Source organism: Trachurus trachurus (assembly GCF_905171665.1).
Source record: "Trachurus trachurus genome assembly, chromosome: 16".
NCBI lineage: Eukaryota > Metazoa > Chordata > Actinopteri > Carangiformes > Carangidae > Trachurus > Trachurus trachurus.
This window is the reverse complement of record NC_139902.1, coordinates 7,732,896-7,755,131: the sequence shown is the minus strand read 5'-3', so window position 1 is coordinate 7,755,131 and position 22,236 is coordinate 7,732,896. Positions and strand designations below refer to the sequence as shown.

Sequence of the window (22,236 nt, the reverse complement as noted above, 5' to 3'; positions counted from 1 at the left end):
TCTAGATGTCATCCTGGTACAGAGGAGAAGAGGCTCTGTAAATTCAAGAAGGTCATCAACTTTTGTTTTTGCGAGTTAATGGGCTGAGATTAAAGGTGTGCAGGAGTATGTTTTTGGCAACTCTGGGAATAGGGACCTGGTCAGCTCAGAACTGGGTGCAAGACACGGACACAACAGAGAGGAAAACAGCATCGCTGCACAGAGAGGCTCATGAGTTCATCAGGAGTTTCCCTAAGGCGCCCTCCCACTATTGTAGGTCATCCATATCCAAACAGTACCTGGAGCCTGTCTTTCAGCCCATGGCTTTATATTTATTAATTCTACTTACTCTACACTGTAGTCTTTATAGTATGCAAGCTGTTCAAACCAATTGCCTGGTGGGATTACTAAAGTTGTCTGTATGTAAATGTATTCATTTTTTGTATGATAATTTACCAATGTTATAATCATTTTAACACAGACACTCTCAGATTAATGTTCATTATTGGTGGTGCAGGATCACTATTTTCTGATTAACAGTCTGTGCACGTCTATGCATTTTTTATTTATAGCAGTATGCCTATTTATTACTCGCCAGTAGGCAGCAGCACTTAGCCAGAAATGTTGGTAATTGCTATACTCAACTACACAAGCTGTTGATTGAAGACACTCAGCTGGTGTTTGCATTGTTAGACTAAATAACTTTGCAATACATAAAGCAGTGTTTGTGTGTGTCACCCACACACACCAATGATGGAAACGTGTTGGGTGCTCCCTGCGAATTAAACATCTCTCTGAGTCACTCAAGAGTGCCTCAGGACCTCCTTTTGACTGCATCAGACACAGTTATTCCAGACAGTCAGTTCTCTTTTTAACTTCATTGCATTTTTTTCTTGAAAAGCACCTTGAGTTTTATTTACTCACCTCACCCCATCTTTTTCACATTATTATTATAATTACTGCATTATTTTGTGTTTCTCTTTTGTGATTTAGGGAAAGCTCCCCAGAGAGTCTTTCAAATCAGTGCTTTTGCAACTGTTCAAGATCACCCTCGCTGTCACTAAATTAATGATCATTTCACCCTGTAACTTCTGGATATTTTGTAAATAAGCAATTGATTTCAGTATCAACTTAACAAAGTGATGACTGCTAGTTGCCACTGAAAAAAAACAAACCTAATGGCAGGACAGGTTAAACCTGCTGCCACCTCACATTGCTGTGTTGTGTGGTTGTATCTGTGGGTGCGTGTGTGTGTATCAGGAAACAAACACATCTTTCCACAGAAACAACTGTGGTGGCAAAAAATGTTGTTCCTTCAATAAAGTATTTAAAAAAGGATGACTGAACACGTCAGCTGTCTTTCTTGAGTTTTAATTAAAGGCATTCATGAATGGAGTCACACAAACACAACCGAACAGGAGTACAGTCAGTGAGTGAGTGCCCTGAAGATGTTCTCAGGCCGCTATCTTTATAGTTCCCAAAACACATTGAACAGCAGACAAAATATATGGCACTCTGATAGCTCTGCCTGGCTTCACCGCCAGGACCTAACACCCCTTGTAATTCACACAGAGCACTGGTCAGAAGAGCTTCTCTGGCTTCTGACCTTTAAATGTTCAAATATTTGTTGTTGTTGTTTTCATAGCAATATAAAATAAAATACACCATAATAGCTGACAACAACAAAGTAAAAAAAAAAGGCTATTTAGAATAGGCTACAGGTTACACTGACTTTTGAATGGTTTAAAAATGGTTTATATGTATATATATTTGAGTTAAATGCTACATATTTACCTGTAGACTACTTGAGCCAGGACACTTTGTTTTTTTGCATATCAGTGCTTGATTGTTAAATACAATAAAATACCCACTACCTATTTGTTGAGGGGTTAATTGAAAATGTATTTGCAATCAGAGGTGTAATAGAATAGACAACTTATAATACATAATTTACATAATAATACTGTGACTTGTTAAGTCGTTAATCGTAAAAAAGGAAACAAATTGGGTGTATTACACCAGACACCATCAAGAACACTGAAAAACAAGAAAATCGAAGGTGGCAATGAATACGGTAGAGGGGCCCACACCGATATTCTTTCAGGGGGCCCAGAATTCCTAGCAACTGCCCTGGTTATTTGATGTGTCAGGGTGAAGGCACATCTGCCCAAAATGTAGTTGATGATGAGGAGACTCTGTCCCTGGATTCAAGGAGGTTTGAGGTAACCTGTCAATCTTGTGGAAATCATTTTTCCATAATGTAAGAAGTCAGTGATGTGGTGCTCATGGAGGATATCATATGTAACAGAACAAAATGTTGGCCTGCCTACAGAAATTGTCAGGGTTTTCAAGAATGCAGGAGTCACCGCACACCAACACACCATGGAACCACGAGGACAAACGCCAAAAGAACCAACAGACAATGGGAAACACAGAGGTTAAATACACGAGGAAACGAGAGACAGGTGGTACAATCAGACACATGTGAGACACATTAGGTAATCAAACAGGCGGGACAACACAGGAAGACAAGACAAGAACTTCAAAGTAAAACAGGAACTCAAGACACGATCATGACAGACACAGAACTTCAAAATAATACAGGAACTAAAGAAAACAAGAGTCCAAAGTCCAAAACAAGAATCTAAAACAACAAAAAACCGGGCCACTGAGTGGCGGCAAGCTCAGGGCATGACAGAAATGGTAAGTAGCCTATTACATGAAGGACATCATGCGTTTCCATCCACCTTTTTTTATTAGCATTTTCAAAAATTGCGAATAAATACTTGAATGGAAACGCCAGAAATTCGAAAAAAGGCAGATGCGCATAAAAGTTTTTACGCTTGGGGGGGGGGATTTGTCAGCGTATCGATTAAATGAAAATGCAACTTTTTGTTATGGAAACAGATTATGTGAATTGAGCCAGAGTTTGTGGGTGAAGTGCTGCTGGACTTCACCCAGCGACGTTCAAACAAATGGAGAACGACGCCCCGGTCTCCCAGCTCTCGTCTCTGCACACCGCAACACAAACGCGCTCCGTAACCCGTAATGTTTTGTTCATGACGGTTAAGACTACACAATCACACGCCGTAACATCGTTATGTAACGTTATGCACCGCTCCATTTATAGATTTTTCGGCGGCCTTGTTGTCAACAGATGCACATGGGCGAGAGGAGCATAACCAAAACAGCGGAAAAGCGAGCGGACTTGCACAGTTCCCGACTGTCTTTCTGTGTAAATATCTCATGTTACAACATGAAAACCTGTGGCTTATATTCAAGCCACAGGCCTATAGGCTATGTACAGTATTTTCTTTTAAAATTTAGCTGGTGCGGCTTATACAGGTGCGTCTATAGTCCTAAATTGTCCATGATGTTGAGTGTCATTCACGCTCTGTTATGACCTAATCTCACGGCGCACTCCTCCTAATCGCAAAACACTGGAAACGGTCATAAATTCGCATTTGCTTTTTGCGCATTTTCACAAAATCCGCTCTTACATTCGATACATTTACTGAAGTCAAGCCAGCCCACACTTTGAAATCCTTGGTCAAGCCAGCCCACACGTTGTTTTAAGGTGCGCGCTTATACGGCACATTACGGCAAGAGCGAGAAAGTGCCCGTAAAATGAAAGCAATGACCCCGAAACGTCTGATGTAGCATTTCAAAATAAAAGCCAGCCTTTCAAAATAAAAGCCTTTAACACTGCATTTATGTAGAGTATCATTTAAAAAAACTGCTAGTTATTACTGTACCATTCCACTTCAGACTGATAGTACTCGACCTGAAGATGACACCCAAAAAAAATCAGACCAATCTGATGTGGAATTTCAGAATAAAAGCCCTCTAAACGTGGATATTTTTAAGTATTTTGTGTACATTTACAGTATTTTTTTTTTAAACTGCTAGTTATTACTGTACCATTCCACTCCAGACTGATAGTACTCGACCTGCAGATGACATCCAGAAAAAATCAGACCAATCTGATGTGGAATTTCAGAATAAAAGCCCTCTGAACTTGCATATTTTTGTGTACATTTACAGTATCATTTAAAAAAAACTGCTAGTTATTACTGTACTATTCCACATCAGACTGATAGTACTCGACCTGAAGATGATACCCAAAAAAAATCTGACCAATCTGATGTGGAATTTCAGAATAAAAGCCCTCTGAACTTTAATACTTTGAAGTATTTTGTGTACATTTACAGTATCATTTAAAAGAAACTGCTAGTTATTACTGTACCATTCCACTTCAGATTGATAGTACTTGACCTGAAGATGATACCCAGAAAAGATCAGACCAATCTGATGTGGAATTTCAGAATAAAAGCCCAATAAACTTGGATATTTTTAAGTATTTTGTGTACATTTACAGTATCATTTGTTAAAAACTGCTAGTTATAACTGTACCATTCCACTTCAGACTGATAGTACTCGACCTGAAGATGATACCCAGAAAAGATCAGACCAATCTGATGTGGAATTTCAGAATAAAAGCCCTCTGAACTTTGATATTTTTGTGTATAGTTACAGTATATTTTTTTAAAAACTGCTAGTTATTACTGTACCATTCCACTTCAGACTGATAGTACTCGACCTGAAGATGATACCCAGAAAAAATCAGACCAATCTGATGTGGAATTTCAGAATAAAAGCCCTCTGAACTTGGATATTTTGAAGTATTTTGTGTACATTTACAGAATCATTTTTTTTTAAAACTACTAGTTATTACTGTACCATTCCACTTCAGACTGATAGTACTCGACATGAAGATGATACCCAGAAAAAATCTGACCAATCTGATGTGGAATTTCAGAATAAAAGCCCTCTGAACTTTGATATTTTGAAGTATTTTGTGTACATTTACAGTATCATTTAAATTCCACATCAGATTGGTCTGATTTTTTCTGGGTGTCATCTTCAGGTCGGGTACTATCAGTCTGAAGTGGAATGGTACAGTAATAATTAGCAGTTTTTTAAAAAATATACGGTAAATGTACACAAAATACTTCAAAATATTAAAGTTCAGAGGGCTTTATTCTGAAATTCCACATCAGATTGGTCTGATATTTTTCTGGATGTTATCTTCATTTCGAGTACTATCAGTCTGAAGTGGAATGGTAATAACTAGCAGTTTTTAAAAAAATTATACTGTAATTGTACACCAAAATATCCAAGTTCAGAGGGCTTTTATTCTGAAATTCCACATCAGATTGGTCTGATTTTTTCTGGATGTTATCTTCATGTCGAGTACTATCAGTCTGAAGTGGAATGGTACAGTAATAACTAGCAGTTTTAAAAAAAAATTATACTGTAAATGTACACAAAAATATCAAAGTTCAGAGGGCTTTTATTCTGAAATTCCACATCAGATTGGTCTGATTTTTTCTGAGTGTCATCTTCATGTCGAGTACTATCAGTCTGATGTGGAATGGTACAGTAATAACTAGCAGTTTAAAAAAAAAAAAATTATACTGTAAATGTACACAAAATACTTCAAAGTATTAAAGTTCAGAGGGCTTTTATTCTGAAATTCCACATCAGATTGGTCTGATTTTTTCTGAGTGTCATCTTCAGGTCGAGTACTATCAGTCTGAAGTGGAATGGTACAGTAATAACTAGCAGTTTTTTTTAATGATACTGTAAATGTACACAAAAATATCAAAGTTCAGAGGGCTTTTATTTTGAAATTCCACATCAGATTGGTCTGATTTTTTCTGGGTGTCATCCTGAGGTCGAGTACTATCAGTCTGAAGTGGAATGGTACAGTAATAACTAGCAGTTTTTCTTAAAATAATACTGTAAATGTACACAAATGCAGTGTTAAAGGCTTTTATTTTGAAAGGCTGGCTCTTATTTTGAAATGCAACATCAGACGTTTCGGGGGCGTTGCTTTCATTTTACGGGCACTTTCTCGCTCTTGCCGTAATGTGCCGTATATGCGCGCACCTTAAAACAACGTGTGGGCTGGCTTGACCAAGGATTTCAAAGTGTGGGCTGGCTTGACTTCAGTATACATTTGGACGATTCATGTAGTAACTGATGTGTTTTTACAGAGTTGTCTAGGCTGTCATCTCCTCCCTGTGTTATTAAGTTCATGAAACACCTTTTGGTGATTACTGTTCCAACACCATTCAGTGAAGCTCCTCATCTGACCAGTGTGTGCTGTTAGATTAGGCACATATTTACCTACATAATTTATCATGCCCAGAAAGCGTTGTACACCCTCTTTGTCCATAGGTGGCGGCAATGGCTTTCACTCTGCTCTCACTTATTTGGACACCTTCTGCTGTCAGCACTTCACCCAAGTAGGTGATTTTAGTTTTTCTGAACTCACATTTTTTTGCATTTAGTTTCAACCCATGTGACCGGGCAGCTTCTAAAGCTTGTGCTAGCCTGGCATCATGCTCTTCTATAGTAGATCCACTAATCAAGATGTCATCAATGTAAACCTTTGTGCCTGGCACTCTCTCAAAAATCTGGTGTATGGTTCTGTGAAAGACTTCTGGGGCGGATGTTAAGCCAAAAGGCAGTCTCTGTTCAGTTCTTTTGGGTCTATAACCTCAGTTTATCTTGTTTCTCTACTATTACTAATGAGTGGACCCATTCTGTGGGCTCTTCAACTCTTTTATAGTTCTTCAAGCCACTGAAGCTCAGTCTTGAGTTTTTCTCTTAGAGCTAGTGGTACTTTGTGAGGTGCGTGGATTATTGGTTTGTACAGTAATTGTCTTCTAGCTGTATCTTATGTACCAAGTTTTCCTATTCCTTGAAATACGTGTATTCATCCGTTATATCAGTGTTTCTCACCCTTAGGGTCGGGACCCCATGTGGGGTCACCTGGAAATCAAATGGGGTCCCCTGAAATGTCCAGTAGCTAATTGATAAAAAGAAATTACTGATAAAAATATTGTTTTAACGTATTATTATTCTTTTTAAAATTATGATTAAAAACACCACACAATCTTAAACAACTGTTTTCTATACTTTAACTTTCTCGAATATAAATTGAGCATCTCGATTGATGGCCGCGATCACATGGGGTCACCAGAAATTTGTGATGTCAAAATGGGGTCACGAGCCAAAAAAGGTTGGGAACCACTTAGGCACCCACCAATCCTAACAGAATGCTTGCTTTTAAACCTAGGAGGGATGCTTTCTTGCCCTTGACAATGGAAAAATCAAGTTCATAGGTTTTGTGACCATCTCTCAACATCATTTTACATTTTCCTATATGAGGTATGATATCCCCATTATATGCCCTCAGTTTTACTTTAGTCTCTGTATTGTCTTGGAAATTTTCAGCTGTTTGCTGTTGGTGAATAATGATTTATTTCCTTGTAAATGTAGTGGTTTTGGTACTCATCCTTGCGTTGTGTAGTTTTAACATACGAGTCAGACCTTCACCGTTGGCAACCTCGCTGTTTATTACACAGGGACTGACCTGGCAGAGGAATCAACATTTACAGTCAGTCCAGTTCTTCTTCTCTCACACACACACACATACACGGCTGAAAAATGTAAAATGAAAAGAAAGTGCAGGTTAGCTACCACGTGTAGTCCTAGTCATTTTGTAAACAGAAATAAGAGAAAAACACCGTCAACTTTTTATGAAAAAGGACGTGCTCGACCGTTCAGGAGCTATATGCTTAAGAAATACAACTTAAACCACCCCTTAGCATTGAAATTAAAGTAATTAATATGAAACAATAGCGGAGCTCGTAGCTTGTGCACCTACCAGGGAAGTAGCATAGTCCGACTGCGGCTACTCCCCGGGGTGCACGACCCTATATCCACAGGGGTGATGCATTTAATTACCATAGGAAAAACAAGTTTTTGTGTTGTGTGGTGAGTTTTTATGGCAAGTGGAATCAAATTATCTTTTAACTCCGTTACACAAAGAAAGTGAGAGGTTGGGTGTCTCCGAAACTTGAAATGCACAAGGTCTAGACATTAAATGACACAAATGGGTAACAAACAAAAGAAGATCTGATACCTTGGAGGGAAAGCAGGGGGTGGGGACGTCACAAGTGATTAAAACAAAGGAATATTCAAATGTACCATTACAATATCAATCTGAGGTTTTACCTGTAGATTTGGCAGTTCAGTCTCAGCTATGAGGTTTGCCTGGGCTCCAGTGTCCACTTTGAATTTTATGTCTGTCCCATTCACGTTATAGGTTTCAGTCCACTCCTTCTCATCTGATGCTGCTCTGTCAATTGAGCCCACGAAGAGGTCCTCTGTGTCCTCATCGTCTGAAGCCATGTCTGAACTTCAGACCAAGTTCAGACAGAGAATAAATTCTTTGACTGACTCTGACTCTGTTTGATTTCTGCTGTTGAACACATAGCCTACCTCTCATATTTCGTCTTGGTGTGCAGAATTGTTCAAATTTACTCAGTACTGCGTTATAGTTCTTTTGTTCATCTGCTGTTAGCTGGAAGCTGTTGAAGACGTCTATGGCTTTGGGTTCTGCGACCGTCAGAAGGAGTGCAATTTTTTGTGTGTCGTCCTTCGTTGTCGCCCCTATCGCGTTGTTTAAATCGTCTCCACTGCTCTTCTATGTTGCCGGTCAGTTTCAGCTCGGTGGGAGATTTTAGCTGCTCCATTTTCGTCCAATCTCGCCGTCAAGGCTCACACAGTTGCTGCACCGCTCTGTTGTGGCGGTCCGCACCGGCTTCTCAGGTGCCTTAGTAACGGTAGCCAACTTTAGCTCCTGCTAGCTAAAATGCTGCTCCCTCCCAAGGGGGCAGTTGTCGGTCTGAGAAGTGAAGCTCACTTCCGCGTTCAAAAAACTGCAATCCCCTCGGCTTCCTCTGGGGGCTGGTGTCAGAAAGCAGCATTCTCCATAGACCCCCATGTTAAAATCGCCGACTTTACATCCTCAATAAACATGATCAAAGCCTGGTGTCAGAACGTTTTTTGGTCTCAATCGATAGTTTCTACCCCCGCACACACTCTGAGGGGGGTGAATTTTTTTTAACTCTACTGTTTTACTGTTATTAGGTTAAAATTCTGGCCAATTAGGGCGCGGAAACGTTGAGTGACAGGTCCGGAGCGGTCCGGAGACAGGCTGCTTCGAGGCCAGTGGGCGGGTTCTCGGCCGGCCAATCCAACATGGCGCTGTTCAGGCCGCCATATTTGAGTCGCAAAAACGACTCCCCAAAACCAATGGGTGACGTCACGGACGCTACGTCCATTCTTTTTACAGTCTATGCTCACTCCCCACACGGAAAAAACCTAGCTATAGGTTGTTTCGCTTCCAAAAAATATATATTTATATTTATACACAGCCGTTTTGAAGGAAAAATAGACTCCTGTTACATTTTTTCTATGACATTAAGGGCAGTGCAGTACAATGAGGTTCAGCACGAGGACGCCTTTAAACTAAAACTTCATCAATCATCATCAGAAATCATTTAGTGTTTTAATGTTGGAACAGAAATGTGACTCTTCGTTGGTAAAGCCTGCTCATTATTATTATCATCATTAATATTCATATTTAGATGCTTATTCTCTTGAACCTCTGTCGCAGCAGAGGTTAGGTTTGAGGTTATTTTAAGTGTAATTATAGCTGCAAATGAGAGCACTTGTCAGGTGTCGTTATCTGAACTCAACAGGCTTCCTGTCTCAAACCTCAGACTTTCCGCACACATTTCTGTTCCCTGGACCGAAAAAAAACTCAAAAAAGCAACAAACCCCTCTACACTGTCCGTTCTCACTGCGCTGCTGAGCAGCTCTGCGCAGCCTGCAGAGGCCTGCGTGCTGCCAGCCTCCTCCGAGCTGTGAAAACCACACCGTTGTTTGTGTTGCACAGAAGCGCAGCTGCTCAGGCCTTTGCAAAATCAACTTGCCTTAACTTTTACTTTCTGCACACAGCGTGAGAGTGGCTCTGCTTTTAAAAGTCAGACATGTTCAGTGTCCGTCTCTAAAGTTTCACTCCATAACAGACACACACACATTAAAAAAGTTTCAGGATGACCAAATCAGCGTGGATTACAGTACTACTAACACTACAGGGTACCCTACTGTAGGTGTATGGGAATAAAATGTGTCACTATTTTGTTGTGCAAATGAGAAATTCACTGGAGTCTCCAAAAATGGACAAGTGATGATTTCCACCTTTAAAGATACACGGAGGCAGTTCATCACATCACAGGTTGCAAGTTTTAGCTCCTCTGGTTTGTAATGAACCAAAAATAATCTCCTTTCACTTAAAAAAAAAGGTACACACAAATGTAAAATGACACATTGAGTCATTCAATATAATATATTGATCAGTATTGAACATTTTTATCCTTAAATATAAGAATGGTTGCTCAACCAGTTGAATTTCTTCCTGGTTTTAATTGTCAGTCAGAAAATAAAACATTTGATGACGTCACATTTGTCTCTGAAGGATTCACATGCATTGTCGCACAGTTTTCTGATGTTTCCTATACAGACCAGAGGATCAACAGAGACACACATTAAAGCCACAATGGTTAGTTGCAGCTTTAGTCGTCTGACTTGGTTGTCAAAGTTTCAGCTTCAGCAAAGAGACAGAAAAGTGCATTACTTGACTCATTTTCCTGTAGCAGGGTTTCAATTCAGGGTGTGCTATTTGAGGAGGGAGACTGGGTCTGAAAGGTTGCCGTTCAGTGTGAAAATTTGTGGTAATGCCGTTTAGTGTGACAATTTTTTTTTTCCGTGATCAGTGTGACAACTTAGTTACTGATGCTGTTCAGTGTGACAATTTATTTTTCCTGATACCGTTCAGTGTGACAGCTTTTATCCTGAGGCAGTTCAGTGTGACAAGTTTTTTTTCTTAGGCCTTTTAGTCCGATGACTATTTTTCATGTGGCTGTTTGGTGCGAGTGTGACAGAGGTCTGATGCTGAAGCCACATCCTGAGAATGTCCTAAAATATACACCATACAGAGAATAGTCATCAAAACACATTAGTTAGTCATCATCCTCCCTGAAAACTTTGCCCTCTTCTTAAACAACAATAACATGAAACTTAATCAAATACTGTATATTGACATTCACTACGCGCTTTTCATTCTTTTTTTTCACTTGCTTCTTCCTAATTTGAGGTTCCGGGCGTTAGCCCTTCATCAAAGGGCTTCACTGGCACTAAGCAGCTTTGAGGAGCATGGTAGGAACCCGGCTCTCACTGAAGTTTCACTTTCACTTTCGCGAGTCACAACGAGGAGGGAGCAGGCAATGCGGCACCTTTCCGTCGGATTGTGCATGTGTGTTTACTGAGAAATGATCCGCTGGTAACAGAAACTTAGTTTGGACGTCTTCTGTTAATTTCCATGCACCGGGAGATCAGGATGTTTACGGCGCTGCGCGCTGGTGCTCATGGGAAATGGAGTCTTCCTTCAGGCAAAACACTACCGCTTTGGGCCACTGGCGCCGCCAAACTCAACCAAAACTGAAAGTTCTTTAGTACTGCTTTAACCTCTGAGTGGAATAGAAAAGAATGAGTATCATGTTCTTTTACTATCGAGTTATGTTCTATAACCTCTGACTATCTCAACTGAGGTGTCAGGGCTGTTCTTCTATGTTAAGAAGGTCACTAGTTTAAGTCTATATCTGCCTTCCATGAACTGAGATAGGGATTAGTTAAATACTATATCCCCAAAGATATGGCAAATTTCACTGACCGTTATTCACACCCTTAAAGCAAAAGTAAGCGAAGTAAGCATTCACGCGCATCCCTTGGCTGCACACACAGAGAGGACCGCCCCTTTATGCCGTTCTCTCCTCGGCTTACAGCAGAGCAGAGTGACTGACAGACCCGTGTTTCAGACCAAACACTCTATATAAGTGATTGCTGTCGGAAGATATAACTATTTAAGACTTATATTAACACAAACATTCCGCTTACTTCTGCTTTAACCTCTGAGTTGGACAAACAAGACTGAATCAGGGCGGTGCGTGGCGCAGTGGGTAGAGCGGCCGCCCTATGTAGAAGCTATAGTCCTCACCGCAGGTGGCCCCGGTTCGAATCCTGCGTTGGGCAGCCCTTTCCTGCATGTCATTCCCCCTCTCTCTGCCTTCCCCTTTCCTGTCTTTCTCACTGTGGACTATCAAATAAAGGCAAAAAGCCAAAAGAATATATATTTCTTTTAAAAACAAGATTGAATCATATTCTCAAACCTCTGGGTACTTCAACCCAGGCATCAGGGCTATTCTTCCATGTTAAGAAAGTCACTGAGTAGTTTGTAATCTATATTTGCCATCCCTGAACTAAGGCTGATGTCAGATCTCTTAACAGCAGAGTTGAATTCTTAAAATGACAATATTTCTAATTACTGGTTAACTATTAAGTAAGTAAGTAAGTTAGTAAGTAAAATTATTTATATAGCACTTCTCACAGAGAAGACTCTGCTTCACAAGATACATAAAAAAAATTACAAACATCATACCATTATTATTCAAGTAAAAAGACCACTCTGACCAGTATGGTAAAGTTATTTTTAAATGGAATCAGATTAAATAATTAATTAATTTAGTTGAACAATTGAAAGTTGAAAGAAATGTGAGTGCTGCCCTGGGTGAGGGTGAATGAACCGCTCAGGTGCTCTTCAAGGACACAGGATTGAGGAAAAACTGAAGATAAAACACAGCAAGCAGACCGTCCTGGTGCAAATAGTGGTAAAGAGTAAAAGGCAGTCCAAAACTGATGGGTCCGAGGCACTCTGAGGTGTAGTTAAAAATCCTTTATTTTACAGGGATCCCTGTACCACTATTTGCACCAGGACGGTCTGCTTGCTGTGTTTTATCTTCAAATAATTAATTTACTTTGAAAACCTCATCCCAACACCAGAATGACAGAATACATTGGGGAGATTACAGTAGTTACACCCGTCTCTAGATATTTCCTCCCCTTGTGGGTGGGTCTAGGCCCGCCTCTCTGTCCTCAGTCACACAGAGGTCTGCCGCTGGAGAAGGTGGAGCCTCTGTTGTCATAAAGAGAGGAAGCCTTTCCTGAGGCTGAGCAGTGCTGATGACTTGTCTGTGCTGGGAGTCTCTCTACAAAGGAAAACTTTTCATCTGGTCCTTTGCTGAAACAGGAGTTTTTGGTGGAAGAGGTAAAAAAAAAATATATATATATATTTATAGGCTATATATATCCGGCAGGATCAGCATTTGTTTGACTTTGTTACAAGTAGACCTAAGTGAAATGCTATTATTATCATTAGTATTAGGGGTGCACAGATATCACTTTTTTCAAAAACGAGTACTTTTTCCCCCCCCACAGATATGTTATTTGAACAACATTCCTCAGTATGTTTTTCTTGTGGACTGGCATTTAACAAAAGTGCTTTAAACGTGGCACTGCCAAACATAGGCTATTGTCTGAAATTTAACAAAACAAAAGTGAACTGCTTATATTCTGTGTCGTGCTGAGATTTCAAAGCGTAAGCGGTAGATTTTGTCCCTCCTCTTGAGAGTTTTGCAGGACATTATTTGAATTCTGATTTGTTTTTGTCGCTCTCATTCACCTGACAATATTCCCACACTGCTGACATGGCTCCTTGCTGCACATCTTGCAGTCAAGTGCTGTAACTGAAAAGTGGTATCGATGTTGTGGTCGACATCAGTCTTAGTATCGGACCGATACCCGATACCGGTATTGGTATTGGTATCGGTGCATCCCTAATTAGTATTATTATCACTGTTCAGACCTGGCTTCATTATCTTTCTCCCAGGTTTGATCCAGCTTGGAGATGTTTGCCGCAGCCACCAAAAAGTTTGCGGAGGAGGTGGATCGTGGTCTCTTGATCCCAGTGTCCAGCCTGAATGATACTATAGATTTGCTGACAGTGGTAATGATTAAACGCGGGTTTTTCTGGTTCTACCAGAAGCCCAAATTTTTCCCCACTAATTTGCACCTCAACGGTCTTCTAACAGGAGACACCACTATATCTCCAGGTAGACACCAAAGAAAGTTGTGTGTATTATGTATGTGTATCGTTTTAATTTGCTTTAATGTTTTTTGTTAAGTATCTGCAATAGTATACTGTGAATGTTTCCCTGTCCACAGATACCAAAGAGTCAGACTTCATCCTTGATTTTCAAGGGACTCATCATGACAGCGTTGATGGAAAATCAGAAGCAGGTTATAGGAACATCAAAATGGACATGAAGGGAGAGAACAAGTCAACAGTCCAATCATCCTTTGGCAGGTTGAAGAAAGAGAAAGCGAATGTGGATAAGTTGATGAAAGACTCCAAAGGCAGGTAAGTGTCCAATCTGTATCCACTGTCCTTTCTGTCATGGTTAACACGCTAATCGTGACGCAATTAATTAAAAAGAAATAACGTGTTAAATTTTTAATTGTTTGACAGCACTAAAAGGCTTCAATCTGGTGCATTTTGACAGCAATATAAAGAGGCTACATCTGTAAAGAACTAGGACATAACACATCTTTATGATCATCAGTGTTGATCATCCAGAGAAGACACAACTTCATTGAATCTTGATGAGAACACACTATCTACAAACAGGATCAACATCATCAATCTACTACACTCACCACCTCATCAGGATAGGACAACCCCAAAATTTTTGGATTTTTTTGCAAATTAATTAAAAAAGAAAAACTGACACTCCTGTAGGTTGCTCAGGTGCCGTCAATTTATCTTTGAGAATGCTGTACCTCTCACTTGACTCCAGCTGTGCTCAATTTAATAGTTTGGACATGATTTGGAAAGGTACACACCCGTCTAAATAAGGTATTACGGCTCATTTGCATATCATAGAAAAATGAGATCACAGAAAGTGGACACAGTCAGCTTAGATTTTCTTTCATCACAAGAACAAATATTGACACATATTACTCGTATAATACTCATACTCATCAAAAATGCTTTATCCATACCGGATAATCGTTTCAGCTGAGTATCCAGCGCATCCAGCCCTAGTTTTGGCAAAAAGCACGCAACATATATGGAAAATTTCTACTGCCCTGGATAAAAATGTTTGCTATTGGTATTGCTTTTGACACAGTATGTATTATTCCATTTAGGAAAAGTTCAGTCTGCATTCTCTGTTAGAGCTGCACTAGAATGGAATTCCATCCATTCCACTCTAAAATAGATGCTGGGAATTCCATCCCAGCATCTATTTTAGAGACCTGAATACCTACAGTTTATTCAGAGCCCATTTGAAGAGATGGTTAATTGGTGCTCAGCTCTGTCAGCACTGCGGTGCAAGACAACCAGACTCAGCAACAGCTTTTTTCCACAGGCCATCAGACTACTCAATTCACTCAAGGACATACACATACACACATGAACATACACATACACATATGAACATACACATACATAGCATATGGACTTGTTTCTGCTGCTCTGCACTTTGCACTTTTCATATTGCACTTTATTACCTCCCCACAACATCATAGGCCTCTGTCAGTATATTTGTGCTTTTTATGTCATGTAGGCCTATGTGTGGTATGATGATGTTGAAATTTTTAAATGTTTTAAATGTTTTTAAATTGCACATTTGGAGTTTGAGGAAACGCAATTTCGATCCCCTGTGTAACTGTCAGTTACATTGTGTGATTGACAATAAAGTTTACTGAACTGAACTGAACTGAACTTGCACTTTTACACTTTTACTTTTACTTTTGTCTGTCTGCCTGTGTCAGCATGCATGTCTTATTGTGGTCTTGTTTTTATCGTGTATGCACGTATTTTGTATCTGTTCTTCTGCTTTGCGTGCTGTGGTGTGCAAGATGTAATTAACTCAAGTCCGGTGTTTCATTTAGTCCACGAGGTTCCATACTGTTGAAAAATCCAGAGGGACTTTGTGTAGTAATTTAATTTTTTTTTTTTTTTTTTAAGATTTCGGTCACGGTTGAGCATTTTCCAGTGTTTCATCGTGATCCTCTTAAAGGTTCATTGTGTAGGAATTACTCCCATCTAGTGGTGTGGTTGTATATTGCAAGCAACTCAATCGTATTATTTATGCTGCATTCACGTGGAATCGGGCAGACCACAGATGGACGACAGCCGCTGCAAATAATAGGATAGATAGATAGATAGATAGATAGATAGATAGATAGATAGATAGATAGATAGATAGATAGATAGATAGATAGATAGATCATTTATTGTCTGCCCCAAGGGTAGCAGAAATTTGTCTTTGACAGGGCTCATCACTTTACATACACTCAATAAAAACACAATAAGGCAATAAAAACATTTAAATAATAAATAAAAAGCACAATAGCAGCAAGTCATTTTAGGTTGTTAGAGTTCTTCTACTGTTGAGGGCTGTGACTGCAGATGGAATGAATGATTTTTTGTAGATTGATTTTCTGGCCAGGGGGACTTTGTACCTCCTGCCTGAAGGGAGGAGGGTGAATGAGGAATGGAGAGGATGTGAAGGTTCCTCTGTGATCAAGATGGCTTTCCTGATCACAGAGCGCTCATACAGATGGGACAGTGGGGTTTGTGGTGAACCGATTATTTTACTGGCTTGAGCTGTGATGCGTGATAGTTCAAGCCAGTAAAATAATCGGTAAGAATAATAGGATAAACTAGAAAATTTCCTCTGGGGAAATTTTGAACGGGCCACGGGGCTACTGCTGGTTTTGCCATCTCTGTCAACATGGGAATCAAACCCACGATAAGGTCAAGACAGAGCTGATCAGACACACGATCATCTTTCTATAAGCACTGATATGGAGGAGCTGTAATCACATTAGGTTAACTGTGTGTGTGTGTGTGTGTGTGTGTGTGTGTGTGTGTGTGTGTGTGTGTGTGTGTGTGTGTGTGTGTGTGTGTGTGTGTGTGTGTGTGTGTGTGTGTGTGTGTGTGTGTGTGACTGACTTGACACATAGTTAGTTAGTAGCTGCATCCTGTGTCAGTCTGATTTAGCTGTGTCTGTGTTTATAAACATTTAAACAAGCGGCAGGTGGATTGTTTATGAAGTTAACGAGCTCTGGCCTGAGGATCAGACATTACCACGGCAACTCGAGGTGGTTACCACGGCGATAGGGGCCCCCCAGGCTGAGACAGACAGAAACATGGAGAAAAAGAGTGATTTTCTGCCTCTGCACTGGTCTCGCAAAAGGCTTAGGGTGACAAAACGGTAACTCCTATCAGAACAAAACACAGATCAACGTTGCTCTAAGGACTTCCTGAAAAATGTGGTACGATTTGGTGTTTCTACAGTAAATATTTTGGAGACGCTGGCAGTTTTAAAACATCGGTCCGTTCTGCTTCTCTCAGAAAATCCCTGCAGCTATTTCATAGCTGTTGGGACCAGTGCCTGGTGCGATGGCCCGTGGCCCTAACAAGTGGTCTGTCAGCATGAGGCAAAACAATACACATGACAATAATATCGTCATCAATGTCATATTGTTTACCTGACCCACGTTTTACCGGCTTTCTCTCGTCGACTAAAATGACAGCCAGTTTAAGTCTAACCATAAAACAGATCAGATTAGAAGAAATTTTGTAGGAGCTAATAATGAACTCTTAAAATGTCTCTCTAAACAAACTACTGACAGCAGCAGTAATCCTAAAGGCCAAAACCTTTACATAGTAACTGTACTCTGTTTCATTTGTATTTCATTTCATCAACAACATGTGTTTCATTGTAGTTATTTATTTCAGTTATTAGCATAAACCTAATTAACAATGGACTCATGCTGTACGGACTTTTGTGTATTTTACCATAGTTTTCACGGCGTCTTATGATTTTATGATGTCGACTGCGGAAGAGGAAAAATAGAAATCGAGAGATCTGCATGAACCCTGGGCTTTCATTGAACTGGTGTAGCTACAAATATGCTCACCTGAAATTTGTTTTGTTGAGGATTATATTCAGTTTTAAAATCTCAGTCAAAAGATTCATTAGTCTGTATTCATGTCATACATACAGGCTTTTTTTATTAGAAGATCACCATTAAACTTAAAGAATTGTCTTCATTGAACATAACATTGATATTTTTAACTCACTCAGGATGCTGGACATGTCCCACTGTCTGATCCGGCAGACAAAGAAAAAGAAGAAGCAGCAGTTTGGGGTAGTGGTGGAGCGAATCAGGACCACTGCACCCTGTTCACTTACAAGGAAGAGACAGCAGGCTGGACACTTTGAAGGAAAAGTCGCCATCCTTGACCCTTTGGGCTCTGAGGTAGAGTAGTAGCACTGAAACACTCATCATCATGATAGATGGTTGTAATTTAATGTGAGAATTCAGCCACTTGCTGCTGTGTGATATTTGAGAAGTCAGTAATAATATAATGTAATAATAATTCCCGCATTCCCAAAAAAAACAATGTTATATTTCCTCTTCTTAGTATTAAGCTTAGCCCTGAATATGTTTTCAGATTTGCATAAAACTGAAATATGTGGAACTTTATGAATTGAATATGTTTTGGATAACTTTTGCAAACTGTGGTTAAGCTGATTTGTCTCTGTCATAAATAAGAAAACTCAGCATTTGCTGCTCAGTAGAGAGATGGGAGCCTACAAATCCATAATGTAGGCTACAATTAGAAGTTGTTACTCAGCAGTGGTTATTCTTTTAAAGTTGACATTTTCTCTAAAACTGACCAACAGTTGCTGTAATTTGTATGTTTGGTGTTGCATTGTTGTTTCTGCAGGCTTCAGCGACAGGCAGTGGGGGCCTGAGTAGACAGAGTAATGTTACCATGGCAATTCCCATCAATACCACCATTGCCTATTCCCTCATGATACTAGAGATCAAACAGGATGGATCCTTTGGTGAGAAATTGTTATGTAATCTGTAGATTTGATTATTAGAACAAATAATGAGACGAAATGGAATCTGTTGGTATTAGTAAACTAGTAAATAAATGTCTTGTTTGTTCCTCAGGGTTGTCTCCAATTTGCTTTGATCGCTCCCTATTGGCTGATTGTAATACCAGCAGTCTTCGGCAAGGTAAATTACTAGATTAGATTTCATTTGTCATTGTTACAGTATGCGTCACATAAAAACTAAATTGTTTTACACTTCCACCACTTAGAGTTAAGTGCAATTCAAACAATCAACAATAGGTCATAATTATTCATTATTATTATTGTAATTACCGTTTTCTTTCTGTAGCCATAGATCATGTGACTGGTCATCGTTTGTGATGTGCTCAGTAAATGTGTGTTAAGCCATAAATGGCCTTGAGAGGGTGGAGGCCATTTCAGTTTGATCAGAGTGGTGTGATAACTGTTTGAAAACATGACCTGACCTGATTATTTTTGGTATTGGGCAGTTTGTCTTTGTGTTATTCTCACATCTGGTCCAGTATTAGGTTTTGCTAAACTGCTTTTAGTCTTTAGAGGGAATGATAATGATGATTTGTTTCTTTCTATGACCAGACCTGGAGGAGTTAAATGATCACTTCCAGCTGCTGTCATCTCTTCCTGTTGCCACCAAGTCGTCTCTGCTCCAGCATCTCACGACCATTATGGAGGACCAGAAAGCCATCAGTGCTCTTCAGGATGCGGTTACTGGGACAAGAGAAAAGATCTTAATGTGGAGTTGGGACTTGTGAACTTTTTGCACTGGTTTTTAAATATGGGTGTTTTCTTCTGTCTCAGATGGAACTGATGCGTCAGGATGGGACTCCTGCCCTGCTTGATGTTACAATAACAGAGTCTCAAAATCAGAACATCCAAGCAATTCTGGAGCTTGTTGAGCAGGCGGACCGGTCCACATCAGTCCTCACAGCCTTGGACCTCATCATCAGTGCGCTGGAAGGTGAGAAAAATATTCATTATTTTAAGCTCATGAGGAGAAGAAGCATGTAAGATTGTAGTTCCCACTGTGCAGAATGTCCTGGAAACCTCGTGTTATTCAGTTCTGTTTTCCTGTTCCTGGGTCTTTGTCTTTTCAGAGATGACCAGTAGTTGTCTCGATGTCTTGAGGACGTGCTGCAGCCCCACAGTCTTACAGACATTGGAGAAACTGGTCAGTTAATTCAGACTTTACTAAATATTTTTTTCTACCTGAAGTGATGCCTCGGTCATTGAGCTGCCTGTTCACTGTTTGTCCCACCAGCTCCAGGAGCACATCCTGTCAGGAAAGGGAGAGTTTCCTCTGACTGCACTTCCGGGGGATGTTTATGAAAAGGCTGAACAAATGTTTGCTTCCTGTAATGTGTCCCTGGAGAGAGACGGGGACACAGTGAAGACGGAGATACAACGAGAGCCAGAAGACCTTCCTCTGATGCTGTGTATAGCTATCAGAGGTCTGGCCTCATTGGGCCCACAAGCTTAAACCAAAGCTGCCTAACTTTACGTAACACACCTTTACAACACTCCAACACTGGAGTGTTGTAAAGGGGATCATGTGTATATTTGGTTTTTATTCTTTATGTGGGAATAGAATGTCCTACAAGACACTATGACATTTTACTCCTGGTTGATTTCATACATTTACCAGTGTAGGAACAAAAAACATTTTGTCAATAGACTGATAATCATGGATCAATCACAAGACAGCTGCCTTCTTCGACTGCTGAGTGAGACATGCAAAAGTACCCAGCATCACATCCTCACAGCTGTCTGGCATAAGGTAATAAGATCAAGCAACAGGCAGAATCCATATCATAGAATAAGAAAAATAACCGGTCTGTGTGTTTAGTTGCCTGTACCTGTGAGTAATTAAAGATACACGAAGGACACTGAGTGTTGCTGGCTTTTTGTTTCTCTACAGCCGAGCACCTCTTGTTTTTTTTCTTCTTTTTTTGAGTGTTGCACATTCTTCCTTCTTTTTTTCTTTTTGTATTATGTGTGCACAACATCTAGCCCACAACTTAATTTCCAGGGTCTAACGGGATCAGGGTAATGTGTAATGAATACTTGTTTATTGCTACACATGACAATAATGTATTTTGTGAAGCTGTGCTTTTGTGTTTTATAAAGGCTACATTATCTCTTCATAAATGGAAAATTGAATGGTATAACCAATACATAATAAGTCTTACAAAACTTTTACTCTGCTGATAAAGTCAACAGTTTTGCCACTCGTGCTCTTATCTTCTTCTCCTGTTCCGGCAGGAACATGGTCATAAACAGATTTTCTCATACAACCCAGCAGAGTGCAGGAATTTCCACACTACCCTCCCAAAGGAGTCTGATTTTTCCCCTAATGCAAAAATACCTCGAAAGGAAATCACAGTCAGACCCAGATCATACAGGTCTATAAACAGCTGCCGTCTCTGACTGGAATAGAGGTTACAAGAAAAAAGCACATGCACCACCGTCTCCAATTCTCCACACTCACACAACCCATTCTCATGACTTTTAAGCAACTTGCTAGACAGCAATGCCCCAGCCTCAACCTAGTTAAAACTATTTCATCCTTCCACCCAAACATGCTTTCCCAGTTTTTACACTTTACTGAGGGCTGCAAACAAAAATAATGCCTTCCCCTCTGCTCCTGATTCCACTCATTCTACCACTGCAACTCAAGTTTTTCATTACAGATACTCACACATTCAAATCTATATTTTCTTTAGACAATGACTCTCTAGCCAACCTGTCGGCAACTTCATTTCCCTCTACCCCAAAGTGTCCAGGCACCCACATAAAACACACATGGCATCCTAACCTCTCAATTCGTAAGAGACAACACAGAATCTTCATTACCAAAGGCTTTGGTAACGGAGGCTGAGGCTTATTTTGCTCTATCCACTCCAAAGCTTTTAAAATTGCCAACAGTTCAGCTGAAAATACAGATAAATTGTCTGATAGCCTAACGAATGCTGAATTTAAGATTCTCATCTGCAACAAAAATCCCAGCCCCAGTTTTCCCCGAGACAGGATCCTTTGATCCATCAGTAAAACTTTTCATGAATCCTTCAAACTGATTCAGGATCATTCTCACATCTCTACACTGACCATTTCTCCCTTCTTCAAGGAGAGACAGCAAAACCTCAGATTCAGGAAGAATTGCTCTTATCTAATGTGTGATGTTTTTTTTTCTTTCAAACTATGTGTTCAAAATGTACATATGTACGTTACGTACATTCTCAAACAGGAAACTGTTGCATTCTCTCGTTTTTTTTCCGAAGACATTACTTTTCTTACAATAAAAAAAGAAAATTAAATCTACAAGGCTTAGTACTGAATAAGTAAATATCTATTCTAAATGTGTGGAAAAAATAAATAAATACATAAAATAAAAGGTATAACACAAGTTGGAGGCATTGTACTTATTGGGACTCTTCACAAACAAATTACATCGTATTGCAATTTCCATCATACCATTAATTTTTTC

At 39.9% G+C, this 22,236-nt stretch overlaps 1 protein-coding gene across 4 annotated transcripts; it reads left to right on the top strand.

The window, feature by feature from the left end:
- The first annotated feature begins 2,561 nt into the window (after window positions 1–2,561).
- Window positions 2,562–20,774, top strand: LOC310998759 (gasdermin-E-like). Of its 4 annotated transcripts, none has more exons than XM_083988944.1 (10): window positions 2,562–2,682; window positions 13,685–13,907; window positions 14,020–14,215; window positions 17,955–18,129; window positions 18,602–18,722; window positions 18,835–18,900; window positions 19,332–19,459; window positions 19,554–19,713; window positions 19,850–19,923; window positions 20,014–20,774. In XM_083988944.1, exons 2-10 carry the CDS (start codon window positions 13,703–13,705, stop codon window positions 20,230–20,232), a joined length of 1,344 nt encoding a protein of 447 aa, XP_083845070.1. In that variant the 5' UTR covers window positions 2,562–2,682; window positions 13,685–13,702; the 3' UTR covers window positions 20,233–20,774. The 4 variants fall into 4 exon arrangements, with proteins under 4 accessions (XP_083845070.1, XP_083845071.1, XP_083845069.1 ...); XM_083988945.1 differs by lacking the exon at window positions 2,562–2,682 and adding an exon at window positions 6,232–6,290; XM_083988943.1 differs by lacking the exon at window positions 2,562–2,682 and adding an exon at window positions 12,549–13,063.
- The last annotated feature ends 1,462 nt before the right edge of the window (window positions 20,775–22,236 follow it).